An 18,605-nucleotide genomic window follows, 5' to 3' on the forward strand; every position below is an offset into this window, starting at 1 on the left:
TCAGCAGCTTGTAAAGGATCCATTCAACTCAGCATGCTAATATCCAGGAACACTTGCTGTATAACTGGCACAACATGCACTGGCTTGCCAAATAAGAATACTCCCCAATAGGTTTAACTACCAGCTCCCTTGGGAGAGCCCGTCCCCACTGAGCTAATCCATCAGATTTATGATCTTGATGGCAAACCTTTTCACACACTTCAAATCAATGTGTGACCTATAGTGTTTTGCAGAATTGTTGGATCATTTTCCAAAATTTCTGGTTTTATTGACTGGGGGCAATAACATACTTTCTATATCTTTTGTGCATGGTGCACCTGACAGATATCAGATGAGGTCCAAGGCCAAATCCACCCCCAGGGGCCGGAGCCAAGATCCTCCAGTAGATTGTCTTGGAGGTGGGTTAGAGACAAACAGAGATCATATTTAGAACCGGAGCACCTTCTTTACGCACTGGCCGCTGCCCTCCGCCCATAAAACCTTGAATGCAAGGTTGGCCTAAGGTTTGGTGTGAAGTTTAAATTAAAGTTAAGCACATGCATAGTAAAACCAGAAAATTTGAGAAAAGTACAACAATTCTAGCACCAGGAAAAATAAATTGTCACCAGACATCAGGTGACATCAAGAAACAATGACTGTCACTTTGTTCCTGCTCTGGTGCTACCACAACCAGGCTACAATGGCCCCTTTGTTTCTTACAGGGGGATGTCCATGCAGCCAGCTGTGCAGCTGGTGGGTAGCTCATTGGACTTAGGCTGATGTCACCTGTAGTCTAGTGACAGTTTATTTTTCCTAGTGGATCTGCAAAACACTATGTAATTTGTAACCTATTTCTGTTGTAGTATCCCATATCAAAGAAAAACTCAAAAAAGTCTAGTGCTTCCTTTACAATATGCAAAGTGGTTTGGGATAAGCCTGCACTTGTATTGGGACATTAGGGTGACAACCACCACTGTGCACAAAGAATTTTTTGCAGTGATTAAAGTAAGTCCATATTTGAATGGTTATTTCCTATGATTGAATGGTTGTCACACAATAGTTAATGATCACAATTTCCCAATGCATGTACACATAGAGACATCTATTTGTCTTATCAAATCAGAAGCAGTAGTCTTTCTCTTCTCTGATTATTTTGACAGTTTGAAGCCTTGGCCTTCATTCCACAAAGAATACTGAATGAATTGATAGCATTTTCCAATTCACATCCAGCCTATTTGAGAAAAAAAATGATCAGCTGGGATTCTGCTCAAATAACAAAAAGTGAACACAAAGCTTACCTGACAATGATCCCTTGAACAATTTGCATAAGCCTTGGCAAACAATTCATCCTTGCATTGACAGAGTGGTTGTTTTAGATCAACTTGGGAAGGCTCATTGGCACACAGTAAACCGAGTATCCCCTGGGCATTCTCTGAAATCTTTTTTGAAAGACAGGCTTTGGCACATGGAGGAACGCTTCCCGAAAACTTGAACCCCTGGTCTTCAACATTAGGCTGGATTTTACTTTGTCGAAGTTTCGGGGATGCTTTGGCAGTGCCCTCGGCTGCCTGGGAGGAAAGGTTGACGACATCGGGGCCTGGTGGAGGATCGTCCGGATCAATGTTTCCATCTTTATAAGCACCCGGGAAGTGTACACTTTCTAAACTTTCGAGGGAGACGGGAGGAGTAACTTCTGGTGCTCCAAGTGCCATCTGTCCACAAGTGATGTAGTATTGGTCTTGCTTTCCCTCCGCCTCGGAGGATTGTCCAAAAACGATTCTGTTTGATGATTTCGACGAAACACAATCGTACAATAGAAGTAGATGCCAGTACGTATAAATCAGTATCACTCTTTCATCTCATTATCATAGTTTAGTGGAACAACTCAAAACAGTTCAATCCGCATGATGTAGCTACCCATTGGCAGGTTATTCGAGATCGGGATTTTGACTTCATTTCCATCCTTGTGTTTGTTGTAAGGGAATTCTTTTTTCGATCCTAGTCCATGCTTCAATGATAATATTTTGAAGTAGCTGATCGTCGAGGCATCAAATTTTTCGCATGCGGTTTCTGACGGTCCACAATAGCCAAGATAAATTTGAATATGACCGTTTTCATGTGGGTATCTATATCCAAAGACGAAAGGTAAGCCAGAATGCTTTTTTTTTGAAAATTTATATTTTGCTCTACTCACATCTTGTGAGGCTCATCATTGATCAGCAAGCGCACTGTAGCACCAGATGCAACGGCCAAAGTTTTCCCGGCGCTTTGATCTGCGCGACTGAAGAGATCCCCACTGGGGGCAACGATCTTAAGACTTGGCGTTAAGCTGGATCCGCAAACGAAGGCGGGTTTGGTCAGAAATTTGCTGCCAATCCAACCTGTATTTTCTGAGAAGCCACGGATCGATGACTTTTCCAGCTCTTGCTTTTGTCCTAATGTCCACGTGTGACCGTCATCGGCAGACCAGGCTTTGATGTAACCGTGACACAATCCATCCTGAGCGTGATAGAATGTAAGGAAGATTGCGACCAAAAAAGTGCGTAACTTGTCCTTGATTGAATATTTCATCATATTTCTTCAAGAAAGCGTGTTTGTGAATGTAAAGAGCTTAGCCTAAACTCGAAGGAAAGCCGGAAAACCAACGAACTTTTCCCGGGCAAAAGCTGCAAAATAAAATAAAAAGCCCGGGTGAAGTATATAATCGAAATGAGTAGGGAAAGGGTAGAATCGCTGATTCCAATAATTGAATACGAAAAGTGCACACAGCGCTCGCCTGTCAAGAAATGAAGAAGTCCGTCAGCGAAAAGAGTGGTCGGCGAGAACATTTGAAGTTACTCTATGTGCAGAAACTCACAAGTTGGAGAAAACGACAAATCAGCGGGAAAAAAATTGGGTGGGAGACAGAGGATGGAAATCAGAGAAACTGAGCATCATCCTTAAGAATCTCCCCCTTGCAGACTGAACGTCAAGCCAAGATGCCGGTTCACGCTGTTGCGTTTTTTGCCCAACTCGGTTCATTATCTCTGAAGTTACATACGGTTTTCCTGTTGTCACTTCAACCCTTAGCCAGTATCTAGGGTTGCTAATTGGGCCAGCCCAAACTGGCCCATGCGGATTTTCCTTCGACCCGACAAATGTTCGGGGCACATGGAATGGGCTAGGGTGGCCGCACGTTGTCATTGAGCACTGTCTAAGGACCCGCATCATAGTGTTAGATGATTTCATTGCATTTGGCACCACCATGCAAATACCGAGAAGGCTCTCTTGGGGCTTACCCTTCAGGAGAATGCGTTTCTTATAACATGAATTTGGAGAGGTTATGCCCTTACAGGTGGTGAATTTGCACAATAATCAAGAAAGGGCGAGCACTTTGCAATGCCTTTATACAGTTTACAAAGATAAAACGGCATGCCCTTAAAAAGGTTTCACTGTACAACGATACAAAATAAAGACAGAAAAAAAAAACAAGAAGGAAAATATCGGGTTTATTTTTAACAGACTAAACCCGATGTTTTTTCGGGGCTTGTCGTAAACAGGTCTTCTTGGTTTAACCGAATGGCCTCATCATTGGGTGTGGGGTTGTGCTCGTAGCGGATAAATGAATGTGAGAACGACGGAGGTATTCGCTGTACTTGCGTTTAAGATGGGGATGAGACTGGTTACGTCGCTCTTCGTTTTCAGCGTCGTTGATTCTCTATGGGTTGTTAGGCTGACGGCTTTGGATGGGCTGAAGGGGGGTTTTGGGGGCTGAAGGGGGGTCTTTGTTCTGGCGTTATGAGGTGGATCGTTCAGGTTTGGAGTCATGAAAGCTGGAACGGTTGAGACTGAAGGACGCGGCACCGGTGGTGTGGCCCCTAAACAAGGTTGGCTACGGAGATCTTGCGGACCAGTCGCAGAGTCTGACAACCTATCTCGAGCGGGGCAACGTGCGGGTTATAAGCGGAGCGCGTGGTGGAGGAGATCAGCGGGGGTGCCAGAATTAGGGCCACTGGTTTTGCTACCATCCATAGATTCTGGCTCATCCGGCCTCGCAGTATCTCGTCCAGCGATGATAGAGGCGCTGCACTGTCGTCTGAAGATGACTTTCAGACGTGGTTGCCTTGACCTTGAACGCTTTACAGCTTCAAGTTCCTAAGTGCTTTATCACGTTAAACTTACTAGCGCGCTCCGGGTTTTTGGCTGGGGAATACGAGTACGCAGCCTGAGAGGGATCGATTCCTTTGACCATTCAGGCGTTCAAAGCCTACCAAACTCTTTCGACGTCGATCAGCAGCCCGTTTTTCCTCCGTCGAATCACGAGGATGGTGATGTTGAAGCGGGTGGATTTGTAGGGAAGCCAGCTCAGAAGTTCTACAAAAGCCCCCCGCGAAAACATCGATTGGCATATTCGATCTGATGCAAGGCAGAATAATGGCGGATTCAGCTGGGCGACTTGGGTCTGATCTTCGGATTTCTAGGAGTGTAGCGGAATCGGGAAGAGGACGCCAAAGCGTGTTGAATTCTGGATGTTTTGGAATTGGCCAAGTGCTGTCGGGGGCTGCCGAGAGTCCTTTACTCCGAAACTGCAATGCATGATAGTATGTACTTAGCATTGCTGCGTCAGCGTAGTGTACATAAATAAGTCGAGGACTGCTTGATCTTACCAGATTGAGCCGAGCTCGATGTCCGGCCATACGATGCGGTCTTTGCCATCGATTCCTTGGTTAATGTCCAGCCCAACAGTGAATAACAGCTCTTTGAAAGAGTCAAAGCCGGGCAACGTTTCGAAAGCCTCAAAGAATGCCCAGGCACAAAGATTTATACATAGCTGATCTACATCTTTCCTGGATATGCATGATAAGCGTCACGTTTCTCACAAGAAAAGTGGAAACTCACTCATTCCTCCGGCTCCCTCCTGGCGCTGTCCAACTCATGTAAATGTACACAACTTTTTTAGCCTTTGGATGATAGAGCACCAATCTTTGCGCGGATATATCCAAAAGGAAATGAATTGCGGAAGCCAACAGCGTGCACTCACCATCCCACCAGACCATCTACCGAACACTTGGGCAAAATCTCAGACAGTTTCGCACTTGTTGAGGGAAAGGTGAAATTAATTCCAAGAAGCATAATAGTAATACAACAAGCGAGACTCGAATTAAAAGTTCAACAGGGAATATCCTTTGGTTAACCGGCACGGAGTAATGTACATAATCAGTTTTCTTGGGTTTTTCATCCTCGAGGAAAGAAATAGAGAAACTCACAAGAGGTTTGCATTCAACCTAATCTTCTCTTGCATGTGGGCCGTGATTGCTCAGCGTCGTCATCATCGTCCTCCCTCCTCCTTCGGGTACGAAGGACACCTCGGGCACCTTCGCGCGGCGTGGCTGGTGTTCCGAGCCCTCGTGGAACGGGTGGGGGTTCGCGCATGATCAAGGTCAATGCTCTTGGGTGACGGACAGGGAGGGCATCCGGATGTTGCGGTCCTGTGGTAGGGTGGTAGCGCCAGTAGTGATCCATGGCTCTTTCAGCCACATACCGTGCGGTCTTGCGTCTTCGTTCGCCATCCTGAGCACCAGCATCGCTAGGAGAGCCTGAGCCTTTGCAGAATGGTATGGCAAAGTCAGCCCGGTGCCCGCCCTCTGAAAGATCACTAGAATTGAAACAACCGACATACCTTGGGGGTCCTCTGAAGCCTCTTCAGTTGAATCAGTCGGTTCAAAGTCATCTTCTGTAGGGGGGGGGGGGGCATTGAAGAATCGCAAGCAAAGTGCTCCCATCAGTGCCTTGTCATCCAAAGTAAACCAAGTTGAAACATCATTACCTTGACTGCCACTGCCAGATGCATCTGAGCGAAAGTAAGGAAGTGGGTCTGCTGCGGGGGCGTATTCGAAGTCGTCTTCGTCTACCAGCGACTCGCTCGGGCAGGCCATAGCTGCATTGGTTTTGGCGGATAGAAGTAGTTGATCAGCGTTGTCCGGTTGCAAAAAGACAGCAGAAAGGACTCACGATCAGTGGACCCTTCCCTCAAGCCGACAAAATCTTCAATAGGCACGTAAGGCTCTATAACTTTAGCCCGGGGGAGAAGATTAGAAAAAATAATGGGATGGAAGAATGTCAGCAAACTATTCATCCATCAAAGGCTAAGATATCACTCGGATGAAATATAAAGCCAACATACCAGTATGCTCTTCATCCCCGTCAAACTCGTGCTCATACTCCAGAGGGTCGACTGCTAAGAGCATGGCGATGGCTACATGGTGCGTTGTTTGTGGAGAGAAGTGAGATCAGTGTTGTGTGAAAGTTTGAAGGCAATATAGTTCAAAGGAACACACTTTCAGCGCGGCAAGCATCTGCCAATTTTCGCAGGTCTTCATCAATCGTTTCTTCCATGGCGAACCGCGTAAAAAGATATGGAATAAAGAGGATGCGAAGCTAGGCAAAGGAAGTTCAGAAGCGAGTTAGAAACGATGAAGGCGCTTTTGGTTCTCTCTCTATGGATTTAAGATGAGGAAGGGGATGGGAGGAGGCGGAGAGGTGAGATTTACCTAAAAGTCCCGGAAGGGGTGGGGGGGGGGGGGGGGGGGGGGGGGTGGGTGAGGGGAGGGAGTAGATGGGAGGAAAGCAGGCGACGCAGAAATTCTAGAAAGTCCGGGGTGGGCGATGAAAGCTTTCTCTTTTATAAGAGAGAATGCAGCTGCTGCTGAGCCTGCGAGCAGATTGCAAGCGCTGCAGCAGTGGCTCAGCACTCGGTTCAGTTGTGCTGGTACTGTGAGGCAACGCTTACAACAAAGGGCCCGTTGAATCGAACGCGACTTTAGGGGTAACGCGGATAGAACAAAGGTATTCTCTCCGCGATATTATCATTGCACTAGTTAAGGTTTTGTAGACGCGGCCGTTCGATAACAGTTGAGCAGCTCAGCAGTGGTAATACATTGCAACAGCGGTGCTCAGCTCTGAATGTAGTGAAAGGAAAAGGAGTTTCTCCGGCGAGCTAGTTCGTTTAAACTCAACAGAAGTCCAATGGATGGATAGTGTCGTGTTAGACAAAAGGTGATCTTAGTGAGTGAGATGGCTATGTTGAGAACAAAACAAACAAAAGGGAGTTGTACACAAAACCGAAACCAAGACAAGGCCAGTCGAATTTCTACGTATGTGCTAAGCTTACCAAGCTTCTAGTTATCTATCCATGCTTTTCTCCCGCCCGGCGCTGTTTAACGAGTCGCCCCACCAATTCATAGCACCTGATTTTCCTCAGACTCAAGTCAGATAGCTGGAGCTTTCTCGATAGGAATGATTGCTCAAGATTGCTCAGTAGACACATTACTGGACCCGTCCATTTGTACAACTTGTTTTGTTATTACAGGTTGTTCACTCTTCAAAGCCGAGCAGTTTAAAAAATGGAATGAGCGGAAAATAATAGTTTTATTTCAAGACCACCAGACTGAGTCTCCCTTCTAAAAAAATGGCCAGCATACCAGATGCCGAACAAACCCATCATTCTCATCTCGTCAAGTGAAGACGAAATGCCAAAGCAGACCACCAAATCAGCAGCATGTAGAATGTAGTCAATTATGCCCGCTTCCATGACCTGCGCTTCCTGTTACATTGATTCTATGTAGTTGCATCGGGAAGGATGGAAAGGAAGAGTTCAAGTGTTAGTAGTAGCTGATTTCAGACGCGATAAGGACTTGTGTGTATGTACAAACCCCGCCAACTTGGGGAACGAGATTTACTGTTTCACATAGAATAAAATTAGGAGCCGGAGCACACAAGCAAACTTTCACATGGCAAGCTGCATTAAAAATTAGTAGGTTGGAAGGGCTGGAAAGCCAATTACAGTAAGTTGCCATTTTCTGAACTGTTTGATGGCAGTATCCAGTTTACCTATTGATTGGCAATCCAGCTTACTTATCAACTGGTAATTGGTATCACTAGAATTTGGATCCGGCTGTAGTAAGAGTATAAAAATTTATCATTATCCATAATTTTCCGCCACATGCATTTCCAGCTCTTACAAAATGCCCCAAGTTAGAGTGCTTTTCACAAACGCTGGGCGCAAGCCGTCCAACCGCCCAGCACAGCGCACCGGGCACCAAGAGCCGCCGTACTACATTGCGCTGGCTAAAGCATTACGGTTTTGACAGTATCTTGACAACCAGAATACTGCGACAAAAAAGGTGAAATATAAAGTAGAAATCGAAGAGTGACTGAACTTGAGATGGTGCAGTACGCATAAATCAGCCTAGAGATGAAATGCCAACAGTGACTAGAAACGAGAGATCAGCGAAAGTGGCACAGTATCAGGTAATAAGGACAATGTGAAGGTTAACTGATTGATAAATCGACCGAAATTGGGTTGATGATCCTTGCTTACCAAACTAGAAGATGGCCATATATATCATTGTAACTGGAAATGGGACATGTAGATAAGTATCTGGGTTGGAGAGACTGAAGAGGTCCTGTTGATTCAAGCCGTTTGAATGTGTGGGCGGCAAAGAAGGATTCAGGCAGGATGAAGGGAGATATCTTAGAAGAGGATGAAATGCCAAGGAAAAGAATGTTGGCTCCGACCTGATTGTGTTTGATATGAAAGTAACTGAAAAAAAAAAAATCTTGGTTTTCAGTGTGCTAAGCAGCGTAGAAGTAGCAGGAAGACTTCGTAGCGTTAGCGCACCGCAAATCCGCTAGAAAGTGGTAGCTCAGGAGTCATCGGGTAAAAACCACTATGTAATCTAAATACAAGTGAGGGCTCCACAACAGGCTAGATAGTAGAGGTAGACAAGCGAGTAAGAAAAGAAAGTGAGGATGAGGACGTTGCACTCGAGAATCACTCTGAGTTGGTATAAGCTCAGGTTGACTGCTTGAGGTACGCAGACGACTGAATTTGCGGGGGTCGGTCTAATTTTGGGAGGTGTCGAAAGGATTTCGGACTCCTCTTCCATCGTCAACTAATCTGGCCATGTACTCTTTGATGGGTTGATGTGGAGACTATGGAGCCAAGCCAAGAGTTAGGAATGCTACAAGGTTGAATGAACCTGACCAAAAGTTAAAAACGGCTGGGGATTCGCAACAACCACTGCGGCAGGGGATTCGCGCGCATCACTCAGCGGATTGAAGGGGCTACGCTACATAGACTGGCTGCTAGCGCGCATGTGGCGACTTTCGGCTACGCTGCGCTATTTCGACTGTTGAACGACAATTTCTTAACGCTAGCATCCGTGGGCGGTTTGTGGTAAAACTAAAAGGAAGTGGTATTAATTTGAATCTGGGGGATATAAAAACAATAATCAAAAAAGGGAAAGACACTCTGGGATAACAAGAACATCAGACATATAGACAAACTCAAGAAATAACAATCGGAAAAATACAACCAAGAACAATATGAGCAAAGCTAAAACACAACAGAATGATGTTAGAGCCTTACACACGCTTGCTCGCTTCCAACAACCGACCAGTTTATGAAGATTTGAGTTGGTTCAAGACGATATCGATTTGCTCTAAAACCGCTCTTTTGCTCGTTCCACCTTTGACGTCTTTACGCTCTACTGAGGTTTCAAAATTGAAAACCTCAAACACGTCTTCAGCAAAGTGCTCAGACAACCCTTGGTATTCCTGTAGGGTGATCTCTGCCAAAGTGATTTTCTTTTGCTCGGCTAGACGAACTGCAGAGCCCGAAACATGATGAGTTTCTCGGAAGGGAATCTTTTTTTCGAGCATGCAAAAGTAGGTATCAGCTGAATGTGATATTTTGAGGTTAGGTTTCATAACTATCTCTGCTTACTCCTTTGCGGACAAGATATTCCGCCAAGTCAGTGGCTAGCATTTCGGGCGTTAGAGCTGCCTGCATGCGCTCGGCATTGATCTATTTGTAGGCGAAGATGTCAGGACTCATGTGTGCTGGTGTCTAGAAGGCTGAAAGAGCGCAGTACGAACCTCCAAAGTTGACATGACCCCCTCGAGAATTTGAATGGAGGCTGATAAGGTGTCGGCAGCATCAAACATTGGTTCCTTATCTTCTTGTAGGTCTTTGTTATAAGTAGCCGGGAGACCCTTGTATGTCATCAAGAAGCCAGAGAGCTGAATCCAACGTATAAGCGGAAGGAAATGGGGTTTTAACTAGTGGGGAAACAATTGAATGCATCAAGATATACACGTACCTGTCCAAAGGTTCTTCCAGATTTACCACGTAAAAGCTCGAGCGAATCCGGGTTTTTCTTTTGGGGCATAATGCTAGATCCAGTACTGTAATATAAAGCCGCTTCTTCAAATCAGGCATGTGGAGAAAAAGGGTTATTCACATGCATCGAGGCTGCCAACCTGTAAGCATCTGAAAGGGTAACATAACCGAATTCCGACGACGAATAGATGATCAAGTCCTCTGCTAGACGACTAACATGTACCATCGTCATGGTACACCAGAAGAGAAATTCGGCTACGAAATCACGATCCGAGACCCCCTGGACAGTTGCAATTTCACGTTAGTTGATTACGAAGCAGGTAGAGAAGAAGGTCGTCTTACATGCATCGAGTTGATTGACAATGATTGAAAGCCAAGCGCTTCCAACAACAGCTGGCGATCAATTTTGAATGGATTCCCCGCAAGGGGTCCTGATCCCAATGGGAGGGTTGCAATTCGGGGAATTATAGACTTCAATCGATTAAAGTCGGAAAGCAAGGCTGTGGCGTGCGACATCAGGAAGTGAGACCAGCGAATAGGTTGGGCTCTCTTTATCCCGCAGGAAGGATATCAGTGAAAATCGCCGAGCAGTTGATTATTATTGGATGACGATCGTAGACTCACTTGGAGATGAGTGTAACCAGGCATCAAAACACTGATTTCCTTTTGTGCTCGGATTGCGATAACCTTGATCAAACTCTCCATGAATTTCAGAAGTTTATCGCACTCTTCCATCAGCCATAACCGCATGTCAGTTGCGACTTGATCGTTTCGACTGCGACCGGTGTGCAGTTTCCCAGCGACTTTCCCGATTTTCTCCATCAATCGGCGTTCGTTAGCAGTATGAATGTCTTCATCGGTTTCATGTGGGACGAAGGTAGATGTTTCCCATTCTTGTAAAACTTCATCCAAGCCAGTTCGGATTGCAGAGAATTCCTCTGAGCTCAAGATCCCCGACGCATTCAACGCCAACGCATAAGCTTGGGATCCTTTGATATCTGCCTTGAACATTCTTTTGTCGTAAGACAATGATTGGTTGAATTCATGCATCAGAGGATCCGTAGATCCTGTGGCCAAGCCAGTCAGCACGTAGCTGGCAGGGACCAAACTTGACAAGACACTACTCACCTGTGAACCTGCCACCCCATAATTTTTGCTGAGACACTTGTTGTTCAGTCATCCTTAGTCCCGACGAAGATAACGAGGTGTGTCAAGATTCAGGCTCGGTCCCTGAACAAACGAAGCGCAAGGCATTGAACCCTAACCCCGCAAGGGGGATCGGTGAGTCGGCGCGACCCACAGGCTCATGCATATGCATGCAGCTCCCAGGCTGTTGGTTCAAGCCTGTTCAAGCTTAAGAGCATTTCCACCGCGGGCCCTAAATCGGGGCCCTAGTTGGAAATTTCAGGAGTTTACCGCCTCAACCCGACCCACCGCGGGCGCTATTTGTGTCGAAAATTTACGGCCGTCCCTAAATATCGACCTCGAGTCCCTACATGTAGGGACTCCGAGGGACTCACTAGGGACTCATTCATCCCCACCTCAACTCCCTTTCACACACCAAACTCCTCGTGAAACTACAGCTCACACCCCCAAATGTACAATCCCTTCACATGATGGCCAAGGCAGGCCGGCCATCAAGAGGTACTCCCCTCAATGGCCCGTTTGTTCCGGTCATCAAGAGGAGTAGATACTCCCTTTGATGGCTGGTTCCTCCGGTCATCGAGAGGAGTACATACTCCCCTTGATGTCCGGTTCCTTTCGGTCATCAAGAGGATACTCCCCATGATGACCGGAACAAACCGGTCTGTTCTGATCATCGAGGGGAGTTGGCCGGTTCGTTCCAATTATCGAGGGGAGTATATACTCCCCACGATGACCGGAACAACCCGGATTGTTCCAACTGCATCAAGGGAGGTACATATTTACTCCCCTCGATGGCTGGTTCGTTCCAGTTATTGAGAGGGGTACATACTCCCCACGATGACCGGAACGACCCGCTTTGTTCCGATCATCAACAAGAGAACTCCCTTCGATAACCGGGTGGATTTGACGGGGGAGTGGACCGGGGGTGACGCATGCCTTTCATGTTTGTTACCGGGAGCGCAGCGGGAGGTGGGTGGAGTCCATGGGGACCGCCCAGCCGCGCCCTGTACGGCATGTGCCATCTAGCATGTCAGATGAGGCGTAATGCCTCGCCACGCGCCTCGGCTGGAGCTAAGGGCCGTACAGGGCGGTAAGGGGAGAATGGAAGCCGATGCCCCTGGATGAGATCCTCTTGTCTCAAGGTCTAGGGCCCTCTCCTGGACCTAGCTCCTTTCCCCCAGCGCTCTCTACGTAGAACCCACTCTACTCCGCTTCCCGCCGAATCCCATCCTCCTCACCTTCCAGACTGCTCCATCCTCCGAGCCTAAAATTTCTCAACCACCCGCCCGCCCTGCTGATCATAAGTCTAAAGCTAGACCCATGCGCCAGCGTGGGGTCTAGCGCCTGTGCCATAACACCCTCAGGTGTTCTATGCTTCGGGAGGATCCAATCCAACGCTGTCTCCTCCCTTGGGAGCTTCTCCCGGACGAGACTTCCCTCTTGGGAATCTTGAGCCGGGAGAAGTTGATTATAAGAGGCTTAACGCGTAGGATCGGGGATCATCCTCCCCCGACCCACACACGAGGGTCTTGGGAAGCCACCCCCTGGTTTCCGGGACCCTCAGAATGTAAGCAACCATCAAGGCAGGCCAGGCCTGACTTATGAGTAGGCCGCGGCTAAGTGCGGCAGGAGAGAGCTGTGAACCCTACGCACGCGTGAGGGGCACGCGCCCCCCCCTTCGGGCTCTGTCGGCATTCCGCAGCAAAGTCCTGACACGCGCTACGCAGTCTCCCCGCGGCGCCCAGGTCAGAATGGATGACTTTTTACAGACTCTCGCGGTGTATGCCGCAGCAGTTTGGGGCGCTAAAACTGGCTGCGCACTGCAAGAGATCAAATTTTAGCGCCCCGAAAATACCGCCCGCGGTGGAAATGCTCTAATGCTGGTCCCCATGCTCTTGAAGACCGCAACGGCTTGACGGCAACCAGATTGCCTCTACCAACCCGCTCGGCACGCAAGCTCTACAAATTTAGACACTCTTATCCAGAAACTCAACTCAACCTATGGTGGGATAGAGCATGGCCCCTCCTCTAGACATAACACTTCTTCTAATGGGTAAGGGCAAAACCAATTCCCTTTTCTATGATTATGTTATCTCCCCTCTTCAGCCTCTTTTCTTTATTTCCTCATGGTCATCTTTCCTCTGCCTGGGATCCAATTGCCTTTCATTTTCTCTCATCATTTTCTTTCCTCATTTCTCTACTTTTTCCTTATGCCATCCAGATTGCCAACATCCTCATGACATGTTGTACCGCTGTTAGGACAACAACACCACAAAACAAGAGAAATATAGTTGTAATTACTCCGCTATTAGTTGCACAGTGTGATATGTGAAATCAAAAACACTATAAAAAAAGCTTAATGCTGAAACCACCTGTGGGCACCTACATACTCCATAGTATGCAATACCTGAGAACCTCGCCTAGGTCACTGCATGACACCTTTTTTGAAGGCAAAATAAAATCCCTGGGAAAACCAGAAGACCCAAAAGACCCAAAAGACCTGGGTCTTGGACTTGGTAAATTTGTGCCAAGTCCCCTTTTGTAGCCGGACCGGTCATACACCGGTCTTTGTGAGATTGCAGACTGGGGTTGCACCCCAGTTGATGGCGCCAGCAAGTGGAGAAGTGTAGGTGTACTGCAACTGCTGTGGATGGTGTTGCGACAAATTTCGGTTCCGGGAAGCGGGATGCTCAGATGGGGATTCAAGGAACAAAACATTAGGGTGGGGGCCGCGTGGCCCAATCTGACCCAGGTAGTTGGAATGAGAGCCAGGGGAAAAGTTGGGGGCGGAAGAACTAGGGAATTGTCTGGCCAATTGCAAGGCATGCAAGTCGTGGGGGGAGGCACTGTGACCATGAGAGGAAATTTGGGGCTTGAAGGGGGGCACCATGAGCTGGGTGGGCCATTGAGGTCCGTCCCACTGACAAGTGATGATTCATCCAGGCTCCAGGCAAGGTTCCCATTGGGTAGATCCCAGTTGGGGTCAAATAATTTGCGCCATGCTGGCCGGAGTGGGTTTGACTGTCTGTTTGTGAGGGGAAAAAGCTGTCAGGAGCATTTGAGGGAATAAGAACAAAGTAAGTAACTTATGGTAATTCTCAGGTGAGTACCCTTGGGCTTGGCCGACTGGATTTCCGTACAATTGAGACATGGTGCACGCAAAAGCTACATCAGCCAAACATGGAGGAGATCAGTATTACGTAGCTAAACCAATATGAGATTAAGATGATGGACAAACACTTGATAGTTGCTTCTGTTGCCCAGAATAGTCCCACACAGTTGTCAATAAATGATATTTACATTGAGGATAAACTGGTTCTATCTAGATGTAGTAGGATTGGTCTGGACGGGAAACAGCAACGGTGCAGGGTGGGTGGAAGATGGAACAGCAGGCAGGTACAATGTACTGGGGCTGGTTGGAGGCGAGTGAGTAGGGGTCAGAGCAAATATAACGAGCTGGAAGGGGTTGGTCTAAAATTTGTGAAAGGGTGGGAAGCGGAGGGAGAGGCGGGCAGAGGTAGAATCTGCAGCTGGGGTGGGAAGATACTTTACTGATTGGCCAGAATGTGGTTCAGAATTAGAATTTGGCCAGAAGTGGGTATGAAATGTTCTATGAAGTTCAATCTGCATGCCTTGAGCTGCGGCATTGATCCTCTTTGGGATTACAGAATGTGGGTGTCAAATGTTCCATGATGTTTGATCCGCATGGCTTGAGCTGCGGATTTGGCAAAAATATGGTTAGCTTGCGGCCGGGGCAAATGGGCCAGCCCAAAACCTGCAAATACGTTCAGGTTTTGCTGGTGCAAAAAAGAATGTCTGCGCTTGCGCGCAAATGGATGTGTTGTGTCTGCTTGCGCGCAAATAGAAGTAGCAAATTAATGTGTTGATTGTCCATTTCCATGCACATAGCAACATGCCTGTCTTCACACAGCCGGAATATGTGTGTTTTGTTGTGCCCAATATCACAAACAGAAGCCAATGGAGTGTGTTGATGTGTCTGTTTGCACGTAAATAGAATATGTGGCAGATGAGTGTGTTGCTTTTGTGTGCAAACTGACATGAAAAGGAGTCCTGTCCATTTGAGTGCAAATGGCAAATAAGTGTGAAGTTATGTCCCTTTTCACACACTTTGCACACAAACCAAGCTTGGTGGCATGTGTATACTAAGCAAAATAAAGCCTTCTTTCAATCATCTTTCCATTGCGTAAGACTGCAGGATTTATATGATGCACCAAAAAGGTCTTGGCTAACTCAAACTGCATGAATCAATGTTTGATTTTATTTGTGTGGCACACCTAGGTGCAAAAACTTGCTAGCCATCCTAGTGGCACTATTGTTTGGGTGAACCTCACAAATAAAATGTGTGACTGACACCAAAAATCAGTTCTCAGTCAGGCTAAAGGTTTTTCATAAACACCTTAAAATGGAATCTAAAGTTTTACAAATTTCAATTGTAAACCCCCTAATTATTGGGATATTTCTAATATATTAATTTTGTTTTAATGTTTGCCAATCCCTACTATCAATTCAAGAATGTTTTATATGAATGTAAACCAATCTTCCATTCATGTGTGGTCATGATTAGTGATACACACTTTGAGAAGAACTAAACATCAGAAGATCAACAAAATGGATTACCTGGTGCGCTCCTTCTGAGGGAACGGACAGGAAAGACATTTTGGAGCTGTCCTGTCCGTTTGCACGCAAACGGAAAGGACGGCAATGTTGTGGTTGTCCTGTCCGTTTTCCGGGGAAGTATTTTCCTCTAACAATCTTCGATAATCCAGAGTATGGTCCATTGAAATTTGAGAAAATGATATGTCTGGGAAGGGCGAGTTGAAGGCCTCAGAGAAAATGCGCCGCTGTGGTAGTGATTTGAGTGGTCCACGAATACGATACATTACTAGCATAGATGTAGCTAGAAGCGTCAGCATAAATCCTAGGATGTACCTCCAAATATGGACGTGCTTTGATGGAAAGAGACTCCACGTTCGCTGCATAGTTGGATAAAGTTCCGATGACGAAGGGCTGGTTCTAGTTAGATTTTATTGTTGAAGACAGCCGAATCGGAGACTAGTTTTCACCTGGCTTCAGCGCCAGGGCAGCGCCGACGGGCTCCTGAGAACACGCGCCTGCCGAAAGTGAATCGGTTATGTCCATTTGCATGACGACTTGCCAGAAGGTCAAAGACCTATTTGATAGTATTCAGTAGGTTGGACATAAAAGCAGCGAGTACAACACCGTTGCCACCGCTATATGTACTCAGAATTGAACACTCTTCGGTGCGTCTCCTCAAGAATCAAGTCTTCATCAGCTATACGACCACACATTTGGCCTTGGTACTCTATATCCATCCAGTCATGCTTTATCCAACTTTGCAGCGAACGTGGAGTCTCTTTCCATCAAAGCACGTCCATATTTGGAGGTACATCCTAGGATTTATGCTGACGCTTCTAGCTACATCTATGCTAGTAATGTATCGTATTCGTGGACCACTCAAATCACTACCACAGCGGCGCATCTTCTCTGAGGCCTTCAACTCGCCCTTACCAGACATATCATTTTCTCAAATTTCAATGGACCATACTCTGGATTATCGAAGATTGTTAGAGGAAACTACTTCCCCGGAAAACTTCAACCAACATCACGCTACCCTTGGATTCGGACATATCTACTGCATTTCTCTGCCGAATCGGAAAGACAGGCGTGAAACGATGACCAAGATTTCCGCCGCTCTTGGCGTCAAAATCACATTTGTCGATGCGATATCTAAGGACCACCCAGTAATAGGATGGATTGGAGAGCGGGCCTCCGAAGTTCGCAAGAAAAAACTTGAACTGATGTCTCGATATAGCGGCTTGGAGAAAGAAAGCATCGGGGGCATGGGTGCTGGATCAGTCTGGCTGACGGTGAACAATGGACATACGGCGAACCAGAACTCTCTGCGGAACATCAAACTTCCTTCTCTTGCAGCAGCGCGTCCAGAATTTGATGGTAAAGACTGGGTTGAGTATCTTTGGTCAGTTTCCGATCACTACACCTTGACAAGCAGCAACCCGGATTTCAACATTACAGCTGAAATGTGGGATCCTCAAGAAAAAATGCTTCAAAGACAAATTAATCCGGCAACAGTTTCAACTTATTACAATCATCTACGGGTCCTTCTCATGATCCAAGAAAGTGGAGAAGATAGCGCGTTAATTTTAGAAGATGACGTGGATATGGAATGGGACCTGGAACGTCGATGGAGATCAATCGAGAGGCATTTGCCCGTGGACTGGGAGACAGTATTCTTAGGTCATTGCTGGGGCCATGAACTTATTCGTGAGTCAGATGATAAGGTACTGACTATTATGGGCTGTTGTACAGACAATAAGCTGACAGCGTTCTCTCCAGAGCCCCAATTCGGTCACCCTAACCTCCACAAATCTACCGAACCGCTTTGCTTGCATGGCTATGCCGTGTCATCTCTTGGATCGAAAAAGCTTCTGGAGCTTTACAACGATCCCTGGACTTCATTTCAAACGCCAGTTGATACTGCGATTCCTACCTTTATCAAGCTAGGATTGAACTCGTTCTCAATCGAGCCCACCATTATCAACCAATCAAAAGTTTTACAAAGCGATATTCAAAGCGGTAAAGGAAGTAACTGGAAAGGATTGTTGGTGGATAGCGTAGCGGAAAGAATCTTGAAAAGTGAAGGGAAATGGGTGGATAAAACGCTCAACCAGCAAGATAGTAGAAACAATATCGATCCTGCTAGTAAGCCTAATATCCACCACTTTTGAATGGATTGTTCAACTTGAATTGACCTTCCGCCCAAAATCTCAGCACTTTTTCGGTACAAGTCTTCTTCTAGCAAACCTCTCAAGGATACCCAATGCAATAAGGACGTTTAAAAGCAAGTTCGCTGGCGAACTGAAAGAACAGTCGAGCCCGCACAGACAGCTTACATCTCTTTCGAGAAAATTCTCGTCTTGCCTGTTTTTAAAGGGGATGTCGAATTTTACATCCTATCTTTTACATCGCCAGTGCAATGTAAAACCTCAACCATGTAAAATTAGAAAAATTGCGCCAATTAATTAATTTTACATTGATTTTGATAAATGTGGTACCATGTTGAATCTGGTATGCAAAGCATACCATGTAAAAGTGTACGCTTGGGCACACAAACGTAAAAATTACAATCTAATGCTTTACATTGTAAAGTATGGAGGCGCTGGACCGACAAAAATGGCCAAAATAGTTTTTTTTTTGTGAAATGCCGGCTAATTCACGACAAAATGGACAAATGAACCGACAGAGCGGCCATTGTCAT

General features: G+C 46.5%; 5 protein-coding genes across 5 annotated transcripts; 1 reads left to right on the top strand and 4 right to left on the bottom strand.

Moving 5' to 3' along the window:
* Window positions 1–1,093: 1,093 nt before the first annotated feature.
* On the bottom strand, window positions 1,094–2,553 carry PtA15_11A607 (uncharacterized protein; the record flags this gene model as incomplete). The annotated part of the gene is made up of 4 exons (XM_053161533.1): window positions 1,094–1,210; window positions 1,278–1,758; window positions 1,872–2,105; window positions 2,174–2,553. 4 exons carry the CDS (start codon window positions 2,551–2,553, stop codon window positions 1,094–1,096), a joined length of 1,212 nt encoding a protein of 403 aa, XP_053025470.1.
* Window positions 2,554–3,473: 920 nt separating this feature from the next.
* Window positions 3,474–4,210, bottom strand: PtA15_11A608 (uncharacterized protein; the record flags this gene model as incomplete). Its single annotated transcript, XM_053161534.1, has 4 exons — window positions 3,474–3,608; window positions 3,697–3,806; window positions 3,887–4,054; window positions 4,141–4,210. The coding sequence occupies 4 exons, from the start codon at window positions 4,208–4,210 to the stop codon at window positions 3,474–3,476; spliced, it is 483 nt and encodes a 160-aa protein (XP_053025471.1).
* Window positions 4,211–5,238: 1,028 nt separating this feature from the next.
* Window positions 5,239–6,354, bottom strand: PtA15_11A609 (uncharacterized protein; the record flags this gene model as incomplete). Its single annotated transcript, XM_053161535.1, has 5 exons — window positions 5,239–5,561; window positions 5,639–5,896; window positions 5,971–6,030; window positions 6,143–6,214; window positions 6,297–6,354. The coding sequence occupies 5 exons, from the start codon at window positions 6,352–6,354 to the stop codon at window positions 5,239–5,241; spliced, it is 771 nt and encodes a 256-aa protein (XP_053025472.1).
* Window positions 6,355–9,420: 3,066 nt separating this feature from the next.
* Window positions 9,421–14,438, bottom strand: PtA15_11A610 (uncharacterized protein; the record flags this gene model as incomplete). Its single annotated transcript, XM_053161537.1, has 10 exons — window positions 9,421–9,666; window positions 9,746–9,826; window positions 9,898–10,041; window positions 10,122–10,206; window positions 10,282–10,421; window positions 10,484–10,690; window positions 10,766–11,208; window positions 11,270–11,297; window positions 14,213–14,312; window positions 14,398–14,438. The coding sequence occupies 10 exons, from the start codon at window positions 14,436–14,438 to the stop codon at window positions 9,421–9,423; spliced, it is 1,515 nt and encodes a 504-aa protein (XP_053025473.1).
* Window positions 14,439–16,752: 2,314 nt separating this feature from the next.
* On the top strand, window positions 16,753–18,186 carry PtA15_11A611 (uncharacterized protein; the record flags this gene model as incomplete). Its single annotated transcript, XM_053161538.1, has 2 exons — window positions 16,753–18,049; window positions 18,119–18,186. 2 exons carry the CDS (start codon window positions 16,753–16,755, stop codon window positions 18,184–18,186), a joined length of 1,365 nt encoding a protein of 454 aa, XP_053025474.1.
* Between the last annotated feature and the right edge of the window lie 419 nt (window positions 18,187–18,605).

The sequence above is a fragment of the Puccinia triticina genome, chromosome 11A, assembly GCF_026914185.1.
Source record: "Puccinia triticina chromosome 11A, complete sequence".
Lineage (NCBI taxonomy): Eukaryota > Fungi > Basidiomycota > Pucciniomycetes > Pucciniales > Pucciniaceae > Puccinia > Puccinia triticina.